The sequence below is a fragment of the Neophocaena asiaeorientalis genome, unplaced genomic scaffold (assembly GCF_003031525.2).
Source record: "Neophocaena asiaeorientalis asiaeorientalis breed wild unplaced genomic scaffold, Neophocaena_asiaeorientalis_V1.1 scaffold11, whole genome shotgun sequence".
NCBI classification, from domain to species: domain Eukaryota; kingdom Metazoa; phylum Chordata; class Mammalia; order Artiodactyla; family Phocoenidae; genus Neophocaena; species Neophocaena asiaeorientalis.
In genome coordinates, this window is record NW_020173124.1 from 646407 (window position 1) to 667167 (window position 20761).

At 35.0% G+C, this 20761-nt stretch overlaps 1 protein-coding gene across 1 annotated transcript in view; it reads right to left on the minus strand.

Annotated features, from left to right (window-relative positions):
- LRP1B (LDL receptor related protein 1B) overlaps positions 1 to 20761 on the minus strand; it is a 1787379-nt gene that overhangs the window by 596402 nt on the left and 1170216 nt on the right. The window contains exons 24-27 of the mRNA XM_024744102.1: positions 13479 to 13676; positions 11747 to 11951; positions 2809 to 2973; positions 2273 to 2517 (exon numbers count right to left, since the gene is read on the minus strand). Coding sequence (XP_024599870.1) covers positions 2273 to 2517; positions 2809 to 2973; positions 11747 to 11951; positions 13479 to 13676 — 813 coding nt within the window. The remainder of the gene's footprint in view (positions 1 to 2272; positions 2518 to 2808; positions 2974 to 11746; positions 11952 to 13478; positions 13677 to 20761) is intronic.

Genomic DNA, 20761 nt, shown 5'->3' on the forward strand with positions numbered 1-20761 from the left:
TATATCCCCATATCTCCTCCCTCTTGTGTCTCCCTCCCACCCTCCCTATCCCACCCCTCTAGGTGGTCACAAAGCACCAAGCTGATCTCCCTGTGCTATGCAGCTGCTTCCACTAGCTATCTATTTTACATTTGGTAGTGTATATATGTCAGTGCTATTCTTTCACTTTGTCCCAGCTTACCCTTCCCCCTCCCTGTGTCCTCAAGTCCATCCTCTACCTCTGCATCTTCACTCCTGTCCTGTCCCTAGGTTCATCAGAACCTTTTTTTTTTTGTTCCATATATATGTTAGCATACTGTATTTGTTTTTCTCTTTCTGACTTACTTCACTCTGTATGAGAGACTCTAGGTCCATCCACCTCACTACAAATAACTCAATTTCATTTCTTTTTATGGCCAAGTAATATTCCATTGTATATATGTGCCACATCTTCTTTATCCATTCATCTGTCAATGGACACTTAGGTTGCTTCCATGTCCTGGCTATTGTAAATAGTGCTGCAATGAACATTGGGGTGCATTTGTCTTTTTGAATTATGGTTTTTTTCAGGGTATATGCCCAGTAGTGGGCTTGCTGGGTCATATGGTAGCTCTGTTTTTAGTTTTTTTAAGGAACCTCCATACTGTTCTCCATGGTGGCTGTATCAGTTTACATTCCCACCAACAGTGCAAGGGGGTTCCCTTTTCTCCACACCCTCTCTAGCACTTATTGTTTGTACATTTTTTGATGATGGCCATTCTGACCGGTGTGAGGTGATACCTCATTGTGGTTTTGATTTGAATTTCTCTAAAGATTAGTGATGTTGACCATCCTTTCATGTGTTTGTTGGCAATCTCTATGTCTTAGAGAAGGGTATCTTTTTTATTGTACTAGTGGCATATTCTGGTCAGAATCATGATTTCTTGCCTTATTTCAATTTAGTTAAATCCAGTATATTTATTGAATACCTATTAGGCACAAAAATGACTAAGCTGTTTTCTCCCTTTAATGTTCTCATGCTTTGCACGTCTGTAGGATGAAAGGAGTAGAGGAGCTAACGGTAATAGGAAAGGATTAAGGTGACTGCTCATATAATTTAGGGTATGTAGAAAATCCCATGTGACAAAGAAGGATCAACTATATAAGAAAATTAAAAGTGAGAAATTTCTAGTTTCTGCAAAGGTAACTAGATTTAATCAGAGTAAGTCAGAGAGAGAGCACAGAAAATTTTACCAATGAGGACATTTTGATAGGAGAAATAGTTTCAAGGGAGAATTAAGGCCAAATATTGAAGAAAGACACAGGACAGACATAGAATTTTTCAACCACAGAGGTGAGTATTTTTAATCATGTCTAAAATAAGACAATACCACATAAATTTAAAATAAATCTTGAAGTGTGGTCCATAAGACCAGAAATGCCAAGAAAGTGTAAGATCTGCTTACTCTACACTGAAAGAGGGAGAAAAGGAGAAAATGTATTCTCTTTGAGAAAGAGCTTGTCATTTGAGTATCATAAGTCTCAAACAAAAATATGCTAATGATAATGGGAACATTATTTGCATTGGAATGAGATTTCCATATGTTATGACATATATCATGATGGGGAAGAGTCAGGCAATAGGTATAAAAGAATGAGCTGATGTTACACAGAATGGCCATGGTACCCTGGGGAAAAGAAACAAAAGAGAGAGAAAAAGAAATGTGAGGCTTAGAATTAACCCTGACAAGGATTGAGTGGAGGAAATGAAATCACAAAACCAAGGTAGAGATTACTACTGACCAAAATGTGGAATACATGGGGATAGGTAACACACATGTCCAAGTGAACTGAATTCTCTTAAAATAGAAAAGCTCAAAGCAGATGGTTTATCCTTTATTATACACTCTTCCCTCTCTTCCCAATATACTGCACAGTGACCATTTGCAGGCCAACATAAATGTGTCCTTGGTGTCTTCCTTTAATTTACTGATCATATTTAGGTAATACACTCCAAATCTGAAGACATTCCACAGCTTCCCACAGTATATTTTACTGATGCAATAGCAGTGACTAAAAATTGGGGGACTTGGGTTAAAACATATAATTTCTAAGATTTCTCTATTTGTGTGTAAAATAAATAAAAAGCAAAGAAATAAAACCTGAGCTAATTAAAATAAAGGCTGGCACCACTTCCATCATACAATACATAAAATATTAATAACTGTTAACTTACAAAAGTTATTTTACAGTTTGAATATTATATGATTAAGGTAAAAATATTTCTGGTGGTTAATTTATAACAAGCACTTACCCTGTGGCTGACGACTGGGATGGTATATCTGAAGGTCAAATGGCTGTGCACTAGTTTTCTGAATCACACTGACATTCTGCCCTGTCCACTTATTGGCTTTTGACAATGTGTTGGTCCTCCAGTCCGTCCAATAGACATCACTCCCATATAGAGACACGGCGAAGGGATGAGAAAGGTATTCATGACCTCGGATGATTTCTATCATGCCTGTTCCATCATAGAGGGCTGAATAAATGGCATCTGACCTACAGAAAAGGAAATGCATCAGTAGTATATCAAAACTCATTCAGATAGTCCAGTGATGTGCTTATACTATTTAGATAAATGACAAAAAATTTGTATAAAAAATATTTTATGGGCCTGTATCTGATTTGTAGAAACATTAAAAAAAAAGCCATCATAATGAAAACAAACAAAAATCACCACTGATGTCAATGTGTGTATACATGATACGTGCACATGAGAACAATTTTTATTTTGTAAATATTATCTGAGGAAGGTAACAGAAAATAAAGAAAAAAAATCATTTTCTAAACCTGGCATCTGTCCAAACTATCCTTTTTTCAAAGTGGTCCACAGTGAGTCCATTAGGCCAAGCCCCTGTTTTCATGTCTTTGTAGATGGTTTTTCTCCCAGCACCACTCATGGAGGCAGATTCAATGCGAGGAAAGTTGGCATCCCAATCTGTCCAGAAAAGAATTCTGAAGAAAAGGAAAGAATACTCATTTCAGTCATTCAATTCACAAATATTTATTGAGTGCCTATGACATGCTAGGCACTGTCTAGGTAAACAATCACAAGAGAAACAGATGCATTATCTACCCTCACAGGGCTTATAGTCCAGTGGGGGAGACAGACTAAATAAACACATGAATATAAAATTACAGCAACTGAAATATGTGCAAGAATAATTTTGTTATGAGAGAGAATAGCAGGTGTGTGATCTACTTAGAGAAGGTAATCAGGAAAAGAAAGCACTTTGAGGAGGTAATATTTACAGTGAATCTGAGAGGTGAGGAGAGCAGTATAAAGAGCAGGACATGAAAAATAAACAGCAGATACAAAAGCCCTAATGGGGGAAAAAAGTGGGTGACTGAGGAACAGAAATAAGGCCAATGTATCAGAAATGGGGCAGTGAGGAGAAAAGGGGCAGAAGGTGAAGCTGAAGAGGGTGATCTTGCAGGGTAAGGTAATTATTTGGGATTTTACTCCAAGGGAATAGAAGTACATTTAAGCAGGGGAGAAACATGATATCATATACAAGTGGATTATAGAGAGGCAGGAGAATGGGTACATCAGGTGGTTATTTTAAAGGACCAGGCAAAGACGGTAGTGGTTTGGGATATGGTGATAGCAGTGAAGTGAATGGATTCCAGGAATATTTTGGAGGTAGAACTAAGTGCCAGGACTAAATGATAATTGGATGTAGGGAATGAAGTAGAGAACAGAATTATGGATGACTGTCAGTTTCTTGTTTTGGCATACTCAGAGTAAGGACAGACAGAGGGTGTGCAGGGAACCCATTAAGTGAAATGGGAAAAATGGAAGAGAAACAGATTTTAAGAGCTGGGAATTGAGTGTGCATGGGTGTGGATAGCAACTGAAAGTTTAGTTTTGAATTTTTGGATCTTGAGATGTTAAGACATAAAAAAGGAGATTTCCAGGAACCCGTGTGGTACACCAAGGTGAAGTTCAGTGAAGGTGGCAGAGTTGGAGACACGAATTTGAAAGTATTCTGCATGGAGATGATATTTAGATTCACATGAATGGAACAGATCATATGACAGAGGGTACAGAGGAGAAACAGAAGGATATATATTTTGATTTATACAAACATGCAAGTGTTATAATACAATTTATTTTTTACTAACTACTTGTAACTCTACAAATTCATGGTGTTTAAACAGTTCCACACGATAGGCATCAAATGTTTCATGTTGTGCATTTGATTTCTAAGGCTATTAGGCAATAGTTTACGTTTCATTGACTGTGGCCTAAACTGCTGATGCATGTTTCTATAGTATTATAATATAGTTACACAACAATTCCACAATTATTACAACTGGCTAATGTTTGAGTGCTTACTATACGTTAAATACTATTTTCAGAGCTTTATATAGATTATCTCATTTAATCCACCATGAGGCCATGGCTAAAGTTATCCATGTTTTACAGATGAGAAAACAAGCTTAGAGAAGTTAAATTACTTGACCAGGTTATATGGCCAGCAAGTGGCAGATGGAATTGGGAAACTGGATAGCTTAACTTCTGTTCTCATGCTTTTAACATCTAACTCTTTAATATCATGTCACTAAATAAAATAACAAAGGGAAAGCATCTGGTACTGGAGTAGGAACATGGTTGGTAATCAATAAATGGTAGTTGCCTTCTCTACCTTGGTAATAGAACCAACCCAATGGACAGCATGGAGATTTGGGGAGAGAAAATGCAAAGAACTGGAGAGACAGTGACAGTCCAACAAATTTTCCTATTATCAGTTCTGACAACATTTTGGTCAGAAGTGGTAAAGTTACTAGTAAACATAAATTTGTTTTCATTATAATTGTATATAGCCTTGCTATTTTGCAATTCTTCCATTAATATGAATGATCCTTAGGTATATGAATTTGGTGGATATCTTGGAAAAATGAAACAATCCTCTGGAACAAAATTCAAAATGCAATTCAAACTTTCTCCTCTTTAAAAAAATTTATTATATCCATTTAAGGAAATGTGGAGTGATGTAAACTAAGTGTTCATTATGACCTCAATTTTTGAGAGGTATATAATCTCTTATAGGATATGGGAATTACAAATATGAAATGACTGGAAGACAATACCAAACATTATAGAATTTAGTAAGTATGTGTGCTAAAGGCATGTGTGGTCAAGAAGATATTGACCTTCTTGATGAGTAGGTTCCCATACAACTTAAGTACTAGACCTTCAAAAAATGTCATTAAATAATTGTGTCAGTGTTGAATGGTGGCAATGCATATGTTTTTGCATCAGACAAGCTTGCAATCAAATTTTCGATCTGTCACTGATTCCAGCGTACTTAATCTCAGCCTCCGTTTGCTCATCTGTAAATAAAAACTCTAACAGTACCACTGATCGGAGTATTTGATGAGGTAATGGATGTAAACAATTTAGCACACAGGATGGCTAGCACATAGAAACATTGGTGTTTACACAAGCATCCACACACATATTCAGAGAGAATATTCTTTTAAAGGCAAAATTCAAAGTCATTCCAAACTATTAAAGAAATGGAGAGACAGACACACACACACACACAGAGGGAAAGAAAGAATGAGAATTAATACTAACGTCAATGTTTAAATGTTACAACAGCATGTATGTGAAGGTAGCTTAGTTTTACAAAGTAAGCATGAGTCAAAGCCATGAGAAAAAAATTCAGAGGAGTAGGTCATAGAATAGGTTTATCTCACAGAATATCTCTAAAAAAATGAGTTTATATTAAAAAAAAAAGTTTTTGTTTCATTAGCATCTTTAGGAGTTTCCATAGCTCTGGTGGTGGGAGTATATCCACAAAAACAAGATCTAAATCATTCATTGTTTAACCACCAAATATTTGAATAAGTGACACAAACTGTTGGGGAAGAATAAAGATGAACATTAATATATCAGAGGACAATGTATTGGTAATTGTTGAAGCTGGGTGATAGATACGAGGGAATTTATTTTACAACTCCTTTTATTTTGTGTATTTAAAAATTTCTAAAATAAAAGTTTAAAAGTGTAACTAACCCAAAATTAAGTAAATAGATAATTTTTTAAAATGTACCAGAGAACATTTATAAAATCTTATTGTTGGGAATCTTTTTCTGAAAAGACTAAAGCTTAAGAATAGGATTGTTTTATATGAGAAAGTGCTAATTATCTGGAAATATCAGTACTATATATTGCTTATAAGTTATCATATGTAATCTGTTGCTAATTAAATGAAAAATAAAACAAAGGCTAATTAATATAAAGCTGGTAGGCTATTTGGTTAAGTAGTTGAATGCCTTTCTTGAAAACGATGAATATGAAATGAATTATGTGTCTCACTTCAAATTTAACTTTGGATGCACACAACTTTTCACTGACACCAGGTTGTTACTTATCAGCTTCCCTTTAAACGTAACATTAAAAAATTAAGATTATTTGAAGAAACAAGACCAACCTAGCATCGATTAAATTTATGATGATATCTTGACAAACAAGGTAAAGTAGAGAGATTTGCAAGTTTGAAAAAGATTAGGAAAAATAATCCCTGAAAACAAAATCCCTGAATTTGAGAGTCATAGGTAGTCTGAGTATCTGTGGATAAGATCCCACTAGATCTAGAGAACACTGTACTCCACACTCTGGATTGATGACCCAAAGACTTCTGAAACACTGTCTTTTGCCTGTATAACAAATAGAGAATCGGTGTCTCTCTTTTAACTTTCTACCTTCTTCTGCCTTATGTGGTTGCAGCAATTCCCAACATGCATATAAGTAACCCTGCAATTCTGCATTCTCTATATGTAGGTTTACCAGAAATAGACACTGTAGACTTTCAAATGCATGTTTCTAGTGGACAAAAATGTATGGCTTGGGACACTCTGAGGAATTATAAAATAAGTGGTCCCTTCATTTCTTCACTAAACATAGCAGTATTAAGCTGTTTCTTCTGCAGTGGTCACCAGAGTCCTATCTTTTGTTAATTTAGGTGGGAAATTTCCAACACTTTTTATAAAATACATGTTCTAGAATTAGTTTCCTTAAAAATATTCTTAACCTTGACAATAGTCAGTTAACAATCAATTTTAAAAGTTAATTTCAAGGATCATTGTTTCATAAAATTCTAGGCACTCTTGTACACTTTACAATGTGGTATTTTAAAAGAATCATTTTTCCCTTATTACTTTCTTTTTATGGTTAAAATGTATTAGCATTTCAATGACTGCATTATTTCTTCAAGTATACAAAGAGTGAATATCCCTTCTTACAGGACGTATGGAAATGTTCAACCATGATTGCTTTTAAAAAAGAGACTACAGTCTACTGATTCTATAGTTCCTGCATTCACAGGTTAGTCTGTATCAGGATTAAATTGAGTAAATGGACCATGAACAACTTGTACCATTATGGGCATGAAAGAGCTATTATAATCTATCAGGTCAAGGTGCAGAAGGTGAAAATAAAGGATCTTGGCAAAGAAAATGGAGGTTATCTATAATCTTTAGGCCTTCTGAAACCAACAATGTTATTAGTTTCATTTAGAAACATGCCCAGATAAAATTAAAATTTTATTTAGATGTCTCACTAATCTTCACAATTACTATATCTGCTTTCACCAGCTGCAATGGTTATAGCAGAGTCCATTTATTATGACAAATGAAAACTAAATACCAGCAAAGAAGCAAGAAGACACCATGCAGTTACAGGAGCATAAAGGCAATGCAAGTTCAAGAACTGAAGTGAGTACCCTATAGATTCTGAACTCCCTGGTGCTTGTTACTCCCTAATAATAAGCTTGATGTTTAGAGGAGATTCAAGTACTATTTCAGGTCACTGCAGCAATAAGTGTATTCCTTTAAAATGGAATGAAAGAAAAATAGCTCCTCCCTAAGATTCCCAATTTAGCATCTTGGAATAACTTGTCACTTGGGACACTGGGTCAAAACCCAGAATACTGTAGGAATGTGACATGATAGCAAACATGTCTCATAATGTAAAATGAAGGTCTGTGGATTCTATGTTGAGGAAGCAAAGTATTGATTAAAACATTTCTTTTTTAAGATTTGTTAAAAAAGGTCACAAAGACCTTGACTGCTTCAGAAGATCATGTGATGTAAACGTGTTTTATCGGTTTAATGTTATAGCCTGCTTTTTTTCTCAGCTGTGCTGAGGGAACAAAGTGGCTGGTTGCAAACTTTTTCTTTCATTCATTATTATTATTATAATAATCATTGATTATAATAATCATTATTGCCCATTAGCGTATTTTACTGCATACTTCACTCTTTAAGGTGTATCCTTGAGTTCTGGTAAGTTTCATGTAAAATAAAGGTCTGTTCATATGCATTAATTTACTGAACAAGCACTTACTGAGCACAATTATATATATCAAGGGCAGTGAAGGATTTCATAGACATGGAAGCAACTCTGCCATCAGAAAGCTTATGATCTAGTAGGAAAGGTAACAGCATTTACACAAACTATATTTCTCGAAAAATTATCCAATGGGTTTATCCTAAAATAAAATTTTTCAAAAAAAGTTTAAATGTCTTTGGAGTTTAAATGTCTTACCTATTTCATCAATAATGTGAGAAATAGGGGAATACTTATTTTTACTAGTCTCTCAGCCTACTTTATGAAAGGTCCAATGTTTAAAAATGTCTATGAACTTTTCACCAAAATCTCCAATAAACCTGAAAATAAATTTTAATATTTGCACTACATTTAAAAAATTTAATTGCTATATTTTAAATTTAAGTTTACAACTGGGATCTAAAGGTATTTACATGAACCTCATATTTAACCATATCAATCCTTTATAAAATAATTTTTAATAATAAAAATTCTATCATATCATATGATACCCAAACCTGTCAAACTTTTAATTTATTCCTAGACTTAGTGAATTGGTACTGCCATTTGAACTTTGGTCATTTACACCAGAAACAATTTTACAAGTGCTATTTCTTCACCCATTAAATAAAATTATTACCACTGTCATTATCTTAATTAGCCTCACAATTTCGTAGTAGCAATGGAGGACATCAACTTTCTCAGAAGCATTATCAAGTTTTCCTTCCTCAGAGGCTAGCTTCCTATACTAACTTTCAACTCTTAGAGAATATTTTACTTCTGGAAATCCCCTTATACCACTGAAATAGTGCCTGATATTTTCATTTAAATAGCATTTGTGGGTTGTGTGCCTTTTGCGTTTCTGTTTTCTTTTTCTCTTCTCAGGTTGCCTATTCCCCAAACAAGCTGAGATAAATAAGTTTATTCTAAGCATTGTCAGTTCCAAGCTATAGGAAAAGAAGCTTCAATTCCCAGATCTACTGCTTTGCTTGATCAGACTATTTTCAAGATTTTTATACACCTGTTTTATTTATTTGTTTTTTTCTCTCTGTGTGCCATTTGTTTTTTTGGGAAGCAGTTCTCCTACCATGTTGGTATACTTGCTAAAATTACAACTTTCTCCAAAATACCACTTTCCCTTATACAGAACGTTTCTCATGCAGATACGGTGCTGGTACAACACAGATAGGTCTAATAGGTGAAAAGTTCACACCAGTAGCTGTTACACTGAGGGTAAAAACCTCTGTTGATGATGGACCTCTGTGGGAAGTAAGGGGTCAAGATTGGCAATCTACTCGTAACGTCAGGGAGACTCTGTTTGAAAAAGGGAATTTTTCATTAGACACAGATGACCTCTTCCTAGTGAACTGTTATTACAGGAGGTAATGAGTGAAATGGGCAAAGCGTAAACCATGTAAACTGGAGGACATACCTCCAGGCTAGAAGATACAACTGCCTTACTTCACTCTGTATGACAGTCTCTAGGTCCATCCACCTCACTACAAATAACTCAATTTCATTTCTTTTTATGGCTGAGTAATATCCTATTGTATATATGTGCCACATCTTCTTTTCCATTCATCTGTCGATGGACACTTAGGTTGCTTCCACGTTCTGGCTATTATAAATAGTGCTGCTATGAACATTGGGGTGCATGTATCTTTTGAATTATGGTTTTCTCAGGGTATATGCCCAGTAGTGGGATTGCTGGGTCATATGATAATTCTATTTTTAGTTTTTTAAGGAACCTCCATACTGTTCTCCATAGTGGGATGGACTCATATACACTACCAAATGTAAAATAGATAGCTAGTGGGAAGCAGCCACATAGCACAGGGAGATCAGCTCGGTGCTTTGTGACCACCTAGAGGGGTGGCATAGGGAGGGTGGGAGGGAAATGCAAGAGGGTGGGGATATGGGGATGTATGCATATGTATAGCTGATTCACTTTGTTATAAAGCAGAAACTAACACACCATTGTAAAGCAATTATACTCCAATAAAGATGTTTAAAAAAAAAAGATACAATTGCTGCTCTGTTGATTGTGGCCAGATCTCCCTACTTTTTTGAAAGAAGCCGGAAATCCAGAGTTGTATACAAAATCTTTCAATATTTTAAATTTTGGCAACTAATTCAAATAAATGTCAAACTCTGTGGAAGGTAAAACAAACACAGCAATGAGAGTTGCCAGTTTGGAGCCTTGGTCTAGACAAGCTGCCTTGTCCCTTTAATTTCTGTATCTGAATTGAGGAAAAGGAAAACAAACAGACTTCCCAATCTATTGATTTCTGGGTCTTGGGCATAAACCAGGGCACAAAGCAGAGAGTGTGGGCCAGGAAGCTGACTTAAACACAAGGCTCCCTTTTCTCTCTTCTTCTTCTCATTAAAGTCCCTCCTGGCTGACTCCCCCCTTGCCTTGGTCCTCCCTAGACTTTGTATTACTTAAAGGTACAGAGCCAAAAAAAATTTCCTTTCTACCATCCTTTAGACTTGACAATGATTTTGGATTAACGAAATAATTACCAAAGAAATAAACAATTAACACCAAGAGCAAAGCATTCCCATGTAGATGAGTTATATATTATCTTCCACATTTTCCCAGCTCCTCAAAACAACCTAATTATAAAGAAGTTATTATCCCTGACTTACGAAAGAGAAAACTGAAATCTAAGGGAAGACAATCCACTGTCTCTCTTCTGCTCTTTCACAAAGGAACACAGGGAAACAGTGGGGGCAATGACCTGAATTATACATTTGACCTTGTTTTCCAGAATCATGTGTCTTGTCCTTCAAATATCCCAGTAGTTAGCATCTCAATACTGGACTCTTTCAAGCTTATTCTAATATTCTTTCAAACTAACTCCAAGTATATACAAGTATCAATATAGATATAGGGTGAGGTGGTTAACATTGGTGACTGTTTGGACCAAACACTGTGGTTTGCAACCCTTAGAAACAATTACAGCATCTCTTTGGCAGGTCAAAAAGAAATTCATTAAATTACTGCTTAAAATAGAGTTACAATAGCTTCCAAAGGGGCTGAATGCCCACGTTTAGAAAAAAAGTTCTATCCTCTAAAAGTACCTATGTAAGCAATCCTATAACAAAATTCATGGTAACAAACTAAAACTGGTTGAGGTATATCTATATTTATAGCTATGTATATATAGATATATGTACACACACACACAACTATGTATGTATGTAATTGTATATGTACATATAAACACACACATATATACACAACTATGCACAAGTATATATACACACATATTTACATGCACAAAATAAGCACTATGACTCATAATTTATGAGATAATAGAATTCAGTATTAATTTGAAAGATTATTTTTTATGCCAAAGTGAATCTGTGAAACGCAAACTTCTTTACCCATATCTTGGGTCCAAAGCGATGGCCCTGGGGTGTTCCATAGCTCCTGCTATGAGTGTAGTTCTTAAGGAACCATCTAGTTTGGCCACTTCGATTTGGTCCAGATTGCTGTCTATCCAGTATATGTTGCCTGCTATCCAGTCAACTGTTAGTCCTTCTGGGGTAGCCAGGCCATGCTCCACAACCACTTCAATGGCACTGACACCTACAAAAAAAGAGAAACCAACACTTGCACCCATTCAAGGAACACGTTAAACACAAAGGAAAAAGCCTACTTATTAGCAATATGAAGTACTTAACATTAGATTAACCTTGAGAGATATAGTGCAAAAGTGTTACCTGGCACAGAGGAAACTAAGAAGGCCCCAAATTTAGAATCACTGATCTTTCCCAGCAGAGTTTTTTAATCTCTTAAATCCTTTCAGTGACAGTATAACAAAATGTTAAAACAACTCTGAGGCTAATAACAATGTTTAGGTTGCAAAAAAGTTATTTCGTGCTTCTGACTTTTTAGTCAGAACAAGGGATTTTGGAAATAATAATGATGTGCTGGTTAAAACTGGTGCAATTTAATTCAAACGTTGATCTTCAGGGGCAGAATAAAAAGAAAAAGTCCGCCTGGGGTAACATGCATCATAGCTAGTCAGCACCCACTCTTTTTTTGAAGCATGCCTGATAAGATCACTCTTGCTGCATTTAACCTTAACAAAAGCCCCAAATCACCCACCTCCACACCATAAGCCAAGTTTTATGGCTTGCATGTTATATATCCTGCAAGCCATAAGATGGCTTGCAGGATAAAACATGTTTGCAAATAAGAGAAGAAGGCAGTAGTGTGGTCTAAATAAAAATAAGCAATTTGGTAATACCCAGCACTATTCTTATTTATCCATTCCTTAATTTATTTTGGAATTAAATATATATATATATGTATATTTAAAAAACAATCCTTTTTCTAATAGGATCGCTCTTTATAATTTATGACATTGCCAGTGCTTTTGTTAGACTTTTTAATAGTGTGGTTTTTTGAATAGTTAACCATCTAAAGTCATGGATCTAAATCCATCATTTGAAGTCAGTACCTTGCAATATGACACAGTACCTTGCAATATCACGGATCATAATTATATAGTGTGTTCAAATACTATATTTTTCCAAAATTGTATAGGTGATTTAAGGAGGAATTTAGATGGTGATAGAAATACCTGGCCTTTGGAATGCTACACAGATCTAAAATTTTCAAGAGAATTATTACGTATATTAATCTCAAGGCCTTGCTACTAAAGAATGGCCTAGATTGGAGAAAAGAGATGTCAAATCATGGGAAAAAAATATTTAGCTCATATTTGTAATCTTTGTAATAATTCATTATTATTTTGAATTATGCTGAAAGGTGAAAACCAAATAAAACACAAGCTATGTTAACTGACAAAAATATGACTACTAGTATGTAGGAGACAGTGCCTTTTTTTTCTTGTAAATAAATTTCTTCACCGAATATGCCTGAAAAAGTTCACAACTTGAAAATGGTGTGAACGGTACAGGCCTTCACCACTTCCCTCCCCTATCTTCACACATACACTTCACATCCCTGGTTTTACACATATGAGGGAGAAGATGAAGAACCAAAGGCCAAAGATTAATCAAAATTCCTTCTGATTACAGCATACTTTTCTGGAATTTTCAGTTAGAAATCAATCTGAACGTTAAGTCAACATTGTAATAGATGTACCTCCACTTTCAGAAAGCTTGCCCCGGTATATTCTGTCTTCTACAACATCTGTCCAATAAAGTAAACTTTGATTGAAGTGAAAATCAAGTGCTATTGTGTTTCTCAATCCAGGAACAAGTAAACTATAGTCTCTTTTATGAAGATCAATCCTTCTGATCTCATGGCGAATTGAAAAGATGATGAATGCTTCAAAAGGATCTGAAAATAAATTTATTTTAATAGGCTTATGAAAATATTTATAGGCTTAGTAAGTGGAATAAAGTGCTTGAGGTCAAAATCCATTTAATTAAAAGTATAATTTATTATGTAATTTTCTCTCACTAGAGGAACAATTTCTTTTAATCCAAAATGTAAAAGAAACTTGAAAAACTTACGTTTATTTGTATTTATTAAAATAACATATAAATGTCTTTATTCTTTGAATTTTTATACACCTGATTCTGATTTTAAAATACAAGAATTGTTGCAATTCCAAGACAAAATGTAAGACTTTCTGTTTTAAAGTAGTTTCAGCTGACAATCTAAACTTCAGAAACATCACCATAGGAATTGCTAAGAGGTGAATAAAACTAACGCTGCCACTCTTAGCCCATCACATGACTCTAGATCCATAAAGGAGAGAGATTCAACAAAAAACAATTATTGGGCTGATAATTAGTGAATACTCTCCATGAGGGAAGATGGTGGCTCTCTCTACAACCAAAGAAGATCATGTCTACAACTCTTCCCCCACTAGATTTTAATCCTGGACCAGGCCTGAGTAGGGAGAAACAGAAAAAGCTTTGAAAACAAATATGAGATTAAAGTTTTATATTTTTGTACCTAAAAGAAAGAAATTTTAATACCCCAAAGTTAAAAAAATTATGTTATCATTTTGAAATGTATTAAGTCCTATACCAATTACCATTGGACATACTAATATGGGTTAGACATGAATTCACTTGATGAATATACATTTTGAGGGAGGGATCCAGGTTCACAAAGATTTCTCCTGTTTCCATGTTAGTGCCACCCTTTTGTGCTTTTCTTTAGGGAAATTGGTTTTCCTATCCCAAGTCTATACATGTCTGTGAATGTGAGCTGTTATAATTATCCCAGGCCAAAGTGGTTGACTCAAGAGGTGGATGTGAGATCTAAGTCAGGAAGACGGGTTTGTAAAATTCCAGAGAAGTTTTCAAGCTGAGGGGAAAGAGTCTCTTTTCTTCTATGGTCACAGATTTCTCAGCCTAGTGTTGTCAGTTCATGCCCTTGTAGTTTGTGTAAGTCTTCTCATGGTATTGTAGGAGAAGAGAAAAAAAAGCCTCAGAAACAGAAGCAGTGATGACCAGGGGAGAGACCATGATGTCCTAAGGGCATTCAAATCTGTAGTTCCAACTACCCCTAAGACTAGCTCCTTCCTTCAAATACCCTACACACTTCTCATACTTTCATTATATGAGCCAATGCACTTAACTCTATTCAACTTCATTTGAACTGGGATTTTGTCAATTGCAACCAGGTTTACTGTTCTTATTAATCTTATTTCCTCAGAGAGGTCTTTCCTGATCAGTTATCTAATAAAAGCACACCTCCATTATTCTATACCATCATAGCCTATTTATTTTTTTTGAGATACACTTTAAAATCAATATTTCCGTGTTTGCCATTGATCTTCCTCACTGGATTATAAACTCTCTTAAACAGGGATCTCATCTGTCTTGCTCATTATACTGTCCCTAACACCTAGCACCAGGGAATACATAGTACATACCAGGTCTTAGATTAGAAGGTGCTGGCTGCCTTGGTGGAGGGAAGTCACCTGCCATTTTTTTTCACTGGAGGTGAATCTACTTTAGGGAGCTCTGCCCAGCACATTAAATAAATGTGTTTTGAGTGATTTAAATGTGGAGAATCCATCCTAAGAGACCATCTGACAGCTAGCGTGGGAGAGATGCTGCCACAATCAGCAGAGTCATTTACTTGCCCTTCAGCTGATCACATAGTATAAGCAAGCCTGGCCATGACCATAAGAACTGTCCAGAAATCCTGAGAATTTGTGAGCAAACATTATGTATATTGTTGATATAATACCTAATATCATTTAGGTATTATGGATATTTATTGCATAGTATTATGGCGTTTATTGCACAACATTACTGTGGTAATAGCTAACTGATACAAGATACCAAACATGTACAAAATAACCAGTTCCAGAAAGCTCCCAATAGAACAAATACTCATAAAATTTAAAATCCAAAATTTAGCGTTTTTAAAGTAAAAGAAAAAAAAAAAGGTTGTGTTAGATGCACAGTTGTTTAAAAGAAATAATAACTAATTTTGGATCAGCAATCCTTATTTGATTACCTGCTTTGGCTGTGAAACAACTATTAGCTTAGAAACATTCTTTATCTTTTCAGGAATTAAATGTCCTTGCCTGTAAAATGAGGTTAACAATAACCACCTTTCAATCTAACTTAAACTGTTGCTATCAGAATCCAATTAGATGACATCTGCAAATTTGTTTTATAAGCTGAAAATCATCACAGTAAACACAAATGTAGCAGTAACTGTGATGTAGTCAGCAAGTAACAGACTTGGAGTCAGAAACTGGGGGTTGACAGAGCTCTGCTATCAACTAGCTGTATAAATTTGAGAAATTTACTCAGACCCTCTGATCCTCAATATTTTAATTTATAAAGTGTATAACATACTAAGTTATCAGGATAATTGACAGTTAAAAGTGTGAATACTTAATAATATCTTAATAAATATTTAATAATTATTATGACTATTAAGTTCCAGAAATCGCTCAAAAGAATAAGCAAAAGAGATACTGGGTAAGAGAAAAGGCTGGATGATGACACACCAAAAATAGTCAGATATTTCTTAGCATATGCTGAAACTAGGGACATTACAGCTCTGAAGAGCTTCCCCTTCCTTTGGCTTATAGTTTGTTTGCCCTTAGTTAAGTAGTAAATTGTAGGTGCAGCAGCTACTTGCTAGAGAAGCTTATATTGAATAATGTTAAAGAACACAGTTTTTAAATCACAAAATGACTGCTTCTTCAAAAGTATCTACTTTTCTTACATACATAAATGTGTTATTTTATTTTTAGTATGCTAGAATGAGGAAAGCCTTTCTGAGTTTGATACAAATCATAGAAGACCTAAAGAAAAAAATGAATTTTGTTGTTACTGAAGAAATTGTAGGAGAAAAAACAATGTAAAAAATGTCAAAAGACAAAAGGCAAACTGGGTAAAATATCTGCAATATAATAAAGGATTAAATTATTTAATACATATGAGCTCCTACAAATTGACAAGAAAAAATACATGAATAACGGGGCAAAGGGTATTAAAAAGAAAATTCAAAGAAAGGAAAATATAAACAACTTTGAAATTTTAAAAAGTATTCAATTTCTGTCATAAAATGATAAATGGATTTTAAAACTATGAAAATATTTGATAAGACACTGTTTTGATTAAAATGTAGACAAAAGGCACTCTGGTATATTGATAACAAAAGTATAACCCCTAAGTAGCATCACTGTGCAATATTCCATCAAAAGTTTATATATATATTACACTATTTGATCAAGAAAGTCCATTTGTAAAGATAGAGTTGTACATATGATAATTTGCAGATGAAGATGGAAATCCTTTGCAATATCATTTCTGGTAGCAAAAGATTAAGCAACATTAATATTCCTCAATAGATGGCTGCATAAATAATGTATGATAGGCACAGGGTGTAATATTATAAGGTCACGTAAATGAATGTGATTAATATGCATGTGCTGATGTGGAATAACTTCCAATATTTTGTAAGTTGAAAACAGCAAGATGTGAACCGTGTGCATGATATGCTACCATTTAAGTTAAAAAATAAAAGATTTTTCTAGATTTTTCTAGACCTAGAAAAATGTGATGGTAAATCACAGAATACATCTTAAAAGATTAATGAAGGAATGCTGTTACTTCTGCCATGGGAACTGGTGATGAGTTCAGGAGTGGGAAGAAAACTAAGTTTTACTTTATTCTGCATAGGTTCATTTTTTTTTTAGCATTTGCATATATTTCCTATATAAATTAATTAGTTTTCTGAATGAAATTTTAAACTAGTAATAGAAGAAATTTCATATCATCTTCTAAGAAATACTCATAAATAAAACAAGAATTGTTTGGGCATGACATATATGCTGAGCATGGTAATTCAGCATAACATATACTGTAAAACATGCTTTCCCTTCAGGAGAATTCATATTTAAGAGATCGTTTACTGCTCTTACTTTCATGCTCTATTTGAGAAAGTATATTCTCTTGAACCAAAAATTATTGCCTTCTCTGTTACAACTGAGTAGAAAGAAATTTTATAATAGAAGATCTGGATTCTACTCTTGCCTCTGCTAACAATAAAAGGCCATCACGAAAACTGCATAGCTCTAGCTGTCTTGATTTTTTAAATAAATAATTTTGGTGATGTGTTTGTTCTAAAATTTTATTTGTGAATAGTCATAAAATATTAATTGCCTTATTAATAAATTAACATTAATATTAGCCAAAAGAAACTTCAAAACAAACAGCTTTCATAGAAATAAAAAGGCTCACTATTATATGATAATATGAACAGTTTGACAGATAAAATATAACTCTTAAAATAGTATATGCCCAGGGCTTCACTGATGGCGCAGTGGTTGAGAGTCCGCCTGCCAATGCAGGGGACACGAGTTCGTGCCCTGTTCCGGGAGGATCCCACATGCTGCGGAGCAGCTGGGCCTGTGAGTCATGGCCGCTGAGCCTGCGCATCTGGAGCCTGTGTTCCGCAATGGGAGAGGCCACAACAGTGAGAGGCCCGCATACCGCAAAAAACAAACAAACAAAAATAGTATATGGCCAATAATAGATTAAAAATATATAAAGCAAAACTTGACATAATTAAATGGAGAAATTAATAAATCCATGATTATACTGTGTGAGTTTCAACCTTAACCCATTCAAACTGATAGAAAAAATTATAACAAATATAATGAGAACCACAAAATAAACACAAAACTCAACACACAGGAAATATATAGAAATTGGTGCCATCAAAATAGAAGGCATATTCTCCCTAAGTACACATGAAACATTTAACAAAATGATCATGTTCTAGTCCACAAAGTAAGTCTCAAGAGATAGCAAAGAATCAAACTAATAATGAACACATGCTCTGAGCACAATGAAATGAAACTAAAAATCAACAATAAAGACTGCTAAACTCCTCATATGCTTTAAACTAAAAATAATTACTAAACAATTTCTTGACTAACAGGACCTCAAATAGGGAATTCAGAAATAGAGATATTATGGCATCAAATGTGTAGATTAAAAACCATGAGACAATTAAAAATTAATGATATAGAGAATAATTTCTAAATGGTGGAGTAAGGACTTCCCAAAATTTTCTCCTCTTTAAAAACAATGAGAATACTAGCAAAATGGTCAAAATTATCTTTCTTCTAAACTCTAGGAATTAACCAAATTCTAGTAACAATCCAGTGAGTGTTTATTAAGAAAAAATGCTGAATATCATTGAGAACAGCAAACTTTGTAGCATTTTAACATGCATCAATCCCAGTTACTCAGCCATTAAAAAGAATGAGATAGGGCTTCCCTGGTGGCACAGTGGTTAAGAATCCACCTGGCAATGCAGGGTACACGGGTTCGAGCCCTGGTCTGAGAAGATCCCACATTCAGTGGAGCAACTAAGTCCACGTGCCACAACTACTGAGCCTGTGCTCTAGAGCCCACGAACAACAACTACTGAGCCTGTGTGCCACAACTACTGAAGCCCACGTGCCTAGAACCCATGCTCCGCAACAAGAGAAGCCACCGCACTGAGAAGCCCACACATTGCAACAAAGGGTAGACCCCACTCACTGCAACCAGAGAAAGCCCGCACACAGCAACAAAGACCCAACACAGCCAAAAATAAATAAATAAAATAAATAAATTTATTTAAAAAAAAAAGAATGAAATACTGCCATTTGCAGCAACATGGATGGACCTGGAGATTATCATACTAAGTGAAGTAAGTCAGACAGAGAAAGACAAATATCATATGATATGTTTACATGCAGAATCAAATAACCTAAATGGGAAAAGAACTTGACAAAGAATAGAAACATGTGTATGTATAACTGAATCACTTTGCTATACACCTGAAACTAACACAATACTGTTAATCAACTATGCTCCAATATAAAATAAATATTAAAAAATAAATTAATATAAAAAAACAAACATGCACCAATCATGTCTCCCTTTCCCCAGCTTTGTGGCAGCCTTGGACACAGACAGCCCAGAAACCACCAGAGGGGACAGATGGGTTTTGGAGCTCCCCCAAAAGCCCAATCTCCAGGGAATTGTTCAATGGGGAAAGAAGAGTGTTTTCAAGAAATTGTGCTGGGGCTTCCCTGGTGGCACAGTGGTTGAGAGTCCACCTGCTGATGCAGGGGACACGGGTTCGTGCCCCAGTCCGGGAAGATCCCACATGCCGCAGAGCGGCTAGGCCCGTGAGCCATGGCCGCTGAGCCTGTGCTCCGCAATGGGAGAGGCCACAACAGTGAGAGGCTTGCGTACCGCAAAAAAAAAAAAAAAAAAAAAAAAAAAAGAAATTGTGCTGGATTTCCACATGCAAAAGAAAGAAGATCAAACTTCACATCATATATAAAAATTAACTCAAAATGTAGTGTAGACCTAAATGTAAGAGCTAAAACTGTACAACTATTAGAAGAATGCATAGGAGTATATCTTAATGACCTTAGATTAGGCAATGGTTTCTCAGCTATGACAGTAAAACACAAGCAACAAAAGAAAAATAACAAGTGAACTTCATCCAAAAAAAGAAAAAAAAAGAACTTTTGAGCTTCAAAGGACATCAAGAAAGTGAAAAGGTGAAAAAACAACCTACAAAATGGGACAAATTATTTCCAAAGCACATATCTGATTAGGGACTTGTATCTAGAATATGTAAAAGACAATTATGACTCAAAACTAAAAAGATAAATAACCCAGTTTAAAACTGGGCAAAGGTCTTGAACAGGCATGTTGTCCAGGAAGATACACAAATGACCAATAAGCATAAGAAAAGATGCTCAACGTTGTTAGTCATAAGGGAAAAAAGTCAAGCACAATGAGATACCACTTTGCACCCACTAGGATTACTATAATAAAAATAAGATGGACAGTAAAAACTGATGGAAATTGATTGTGTAGAACCTGAAGCCCTCGTGCATTGCTGATGGGGTTTTAAAATGAAGTAGC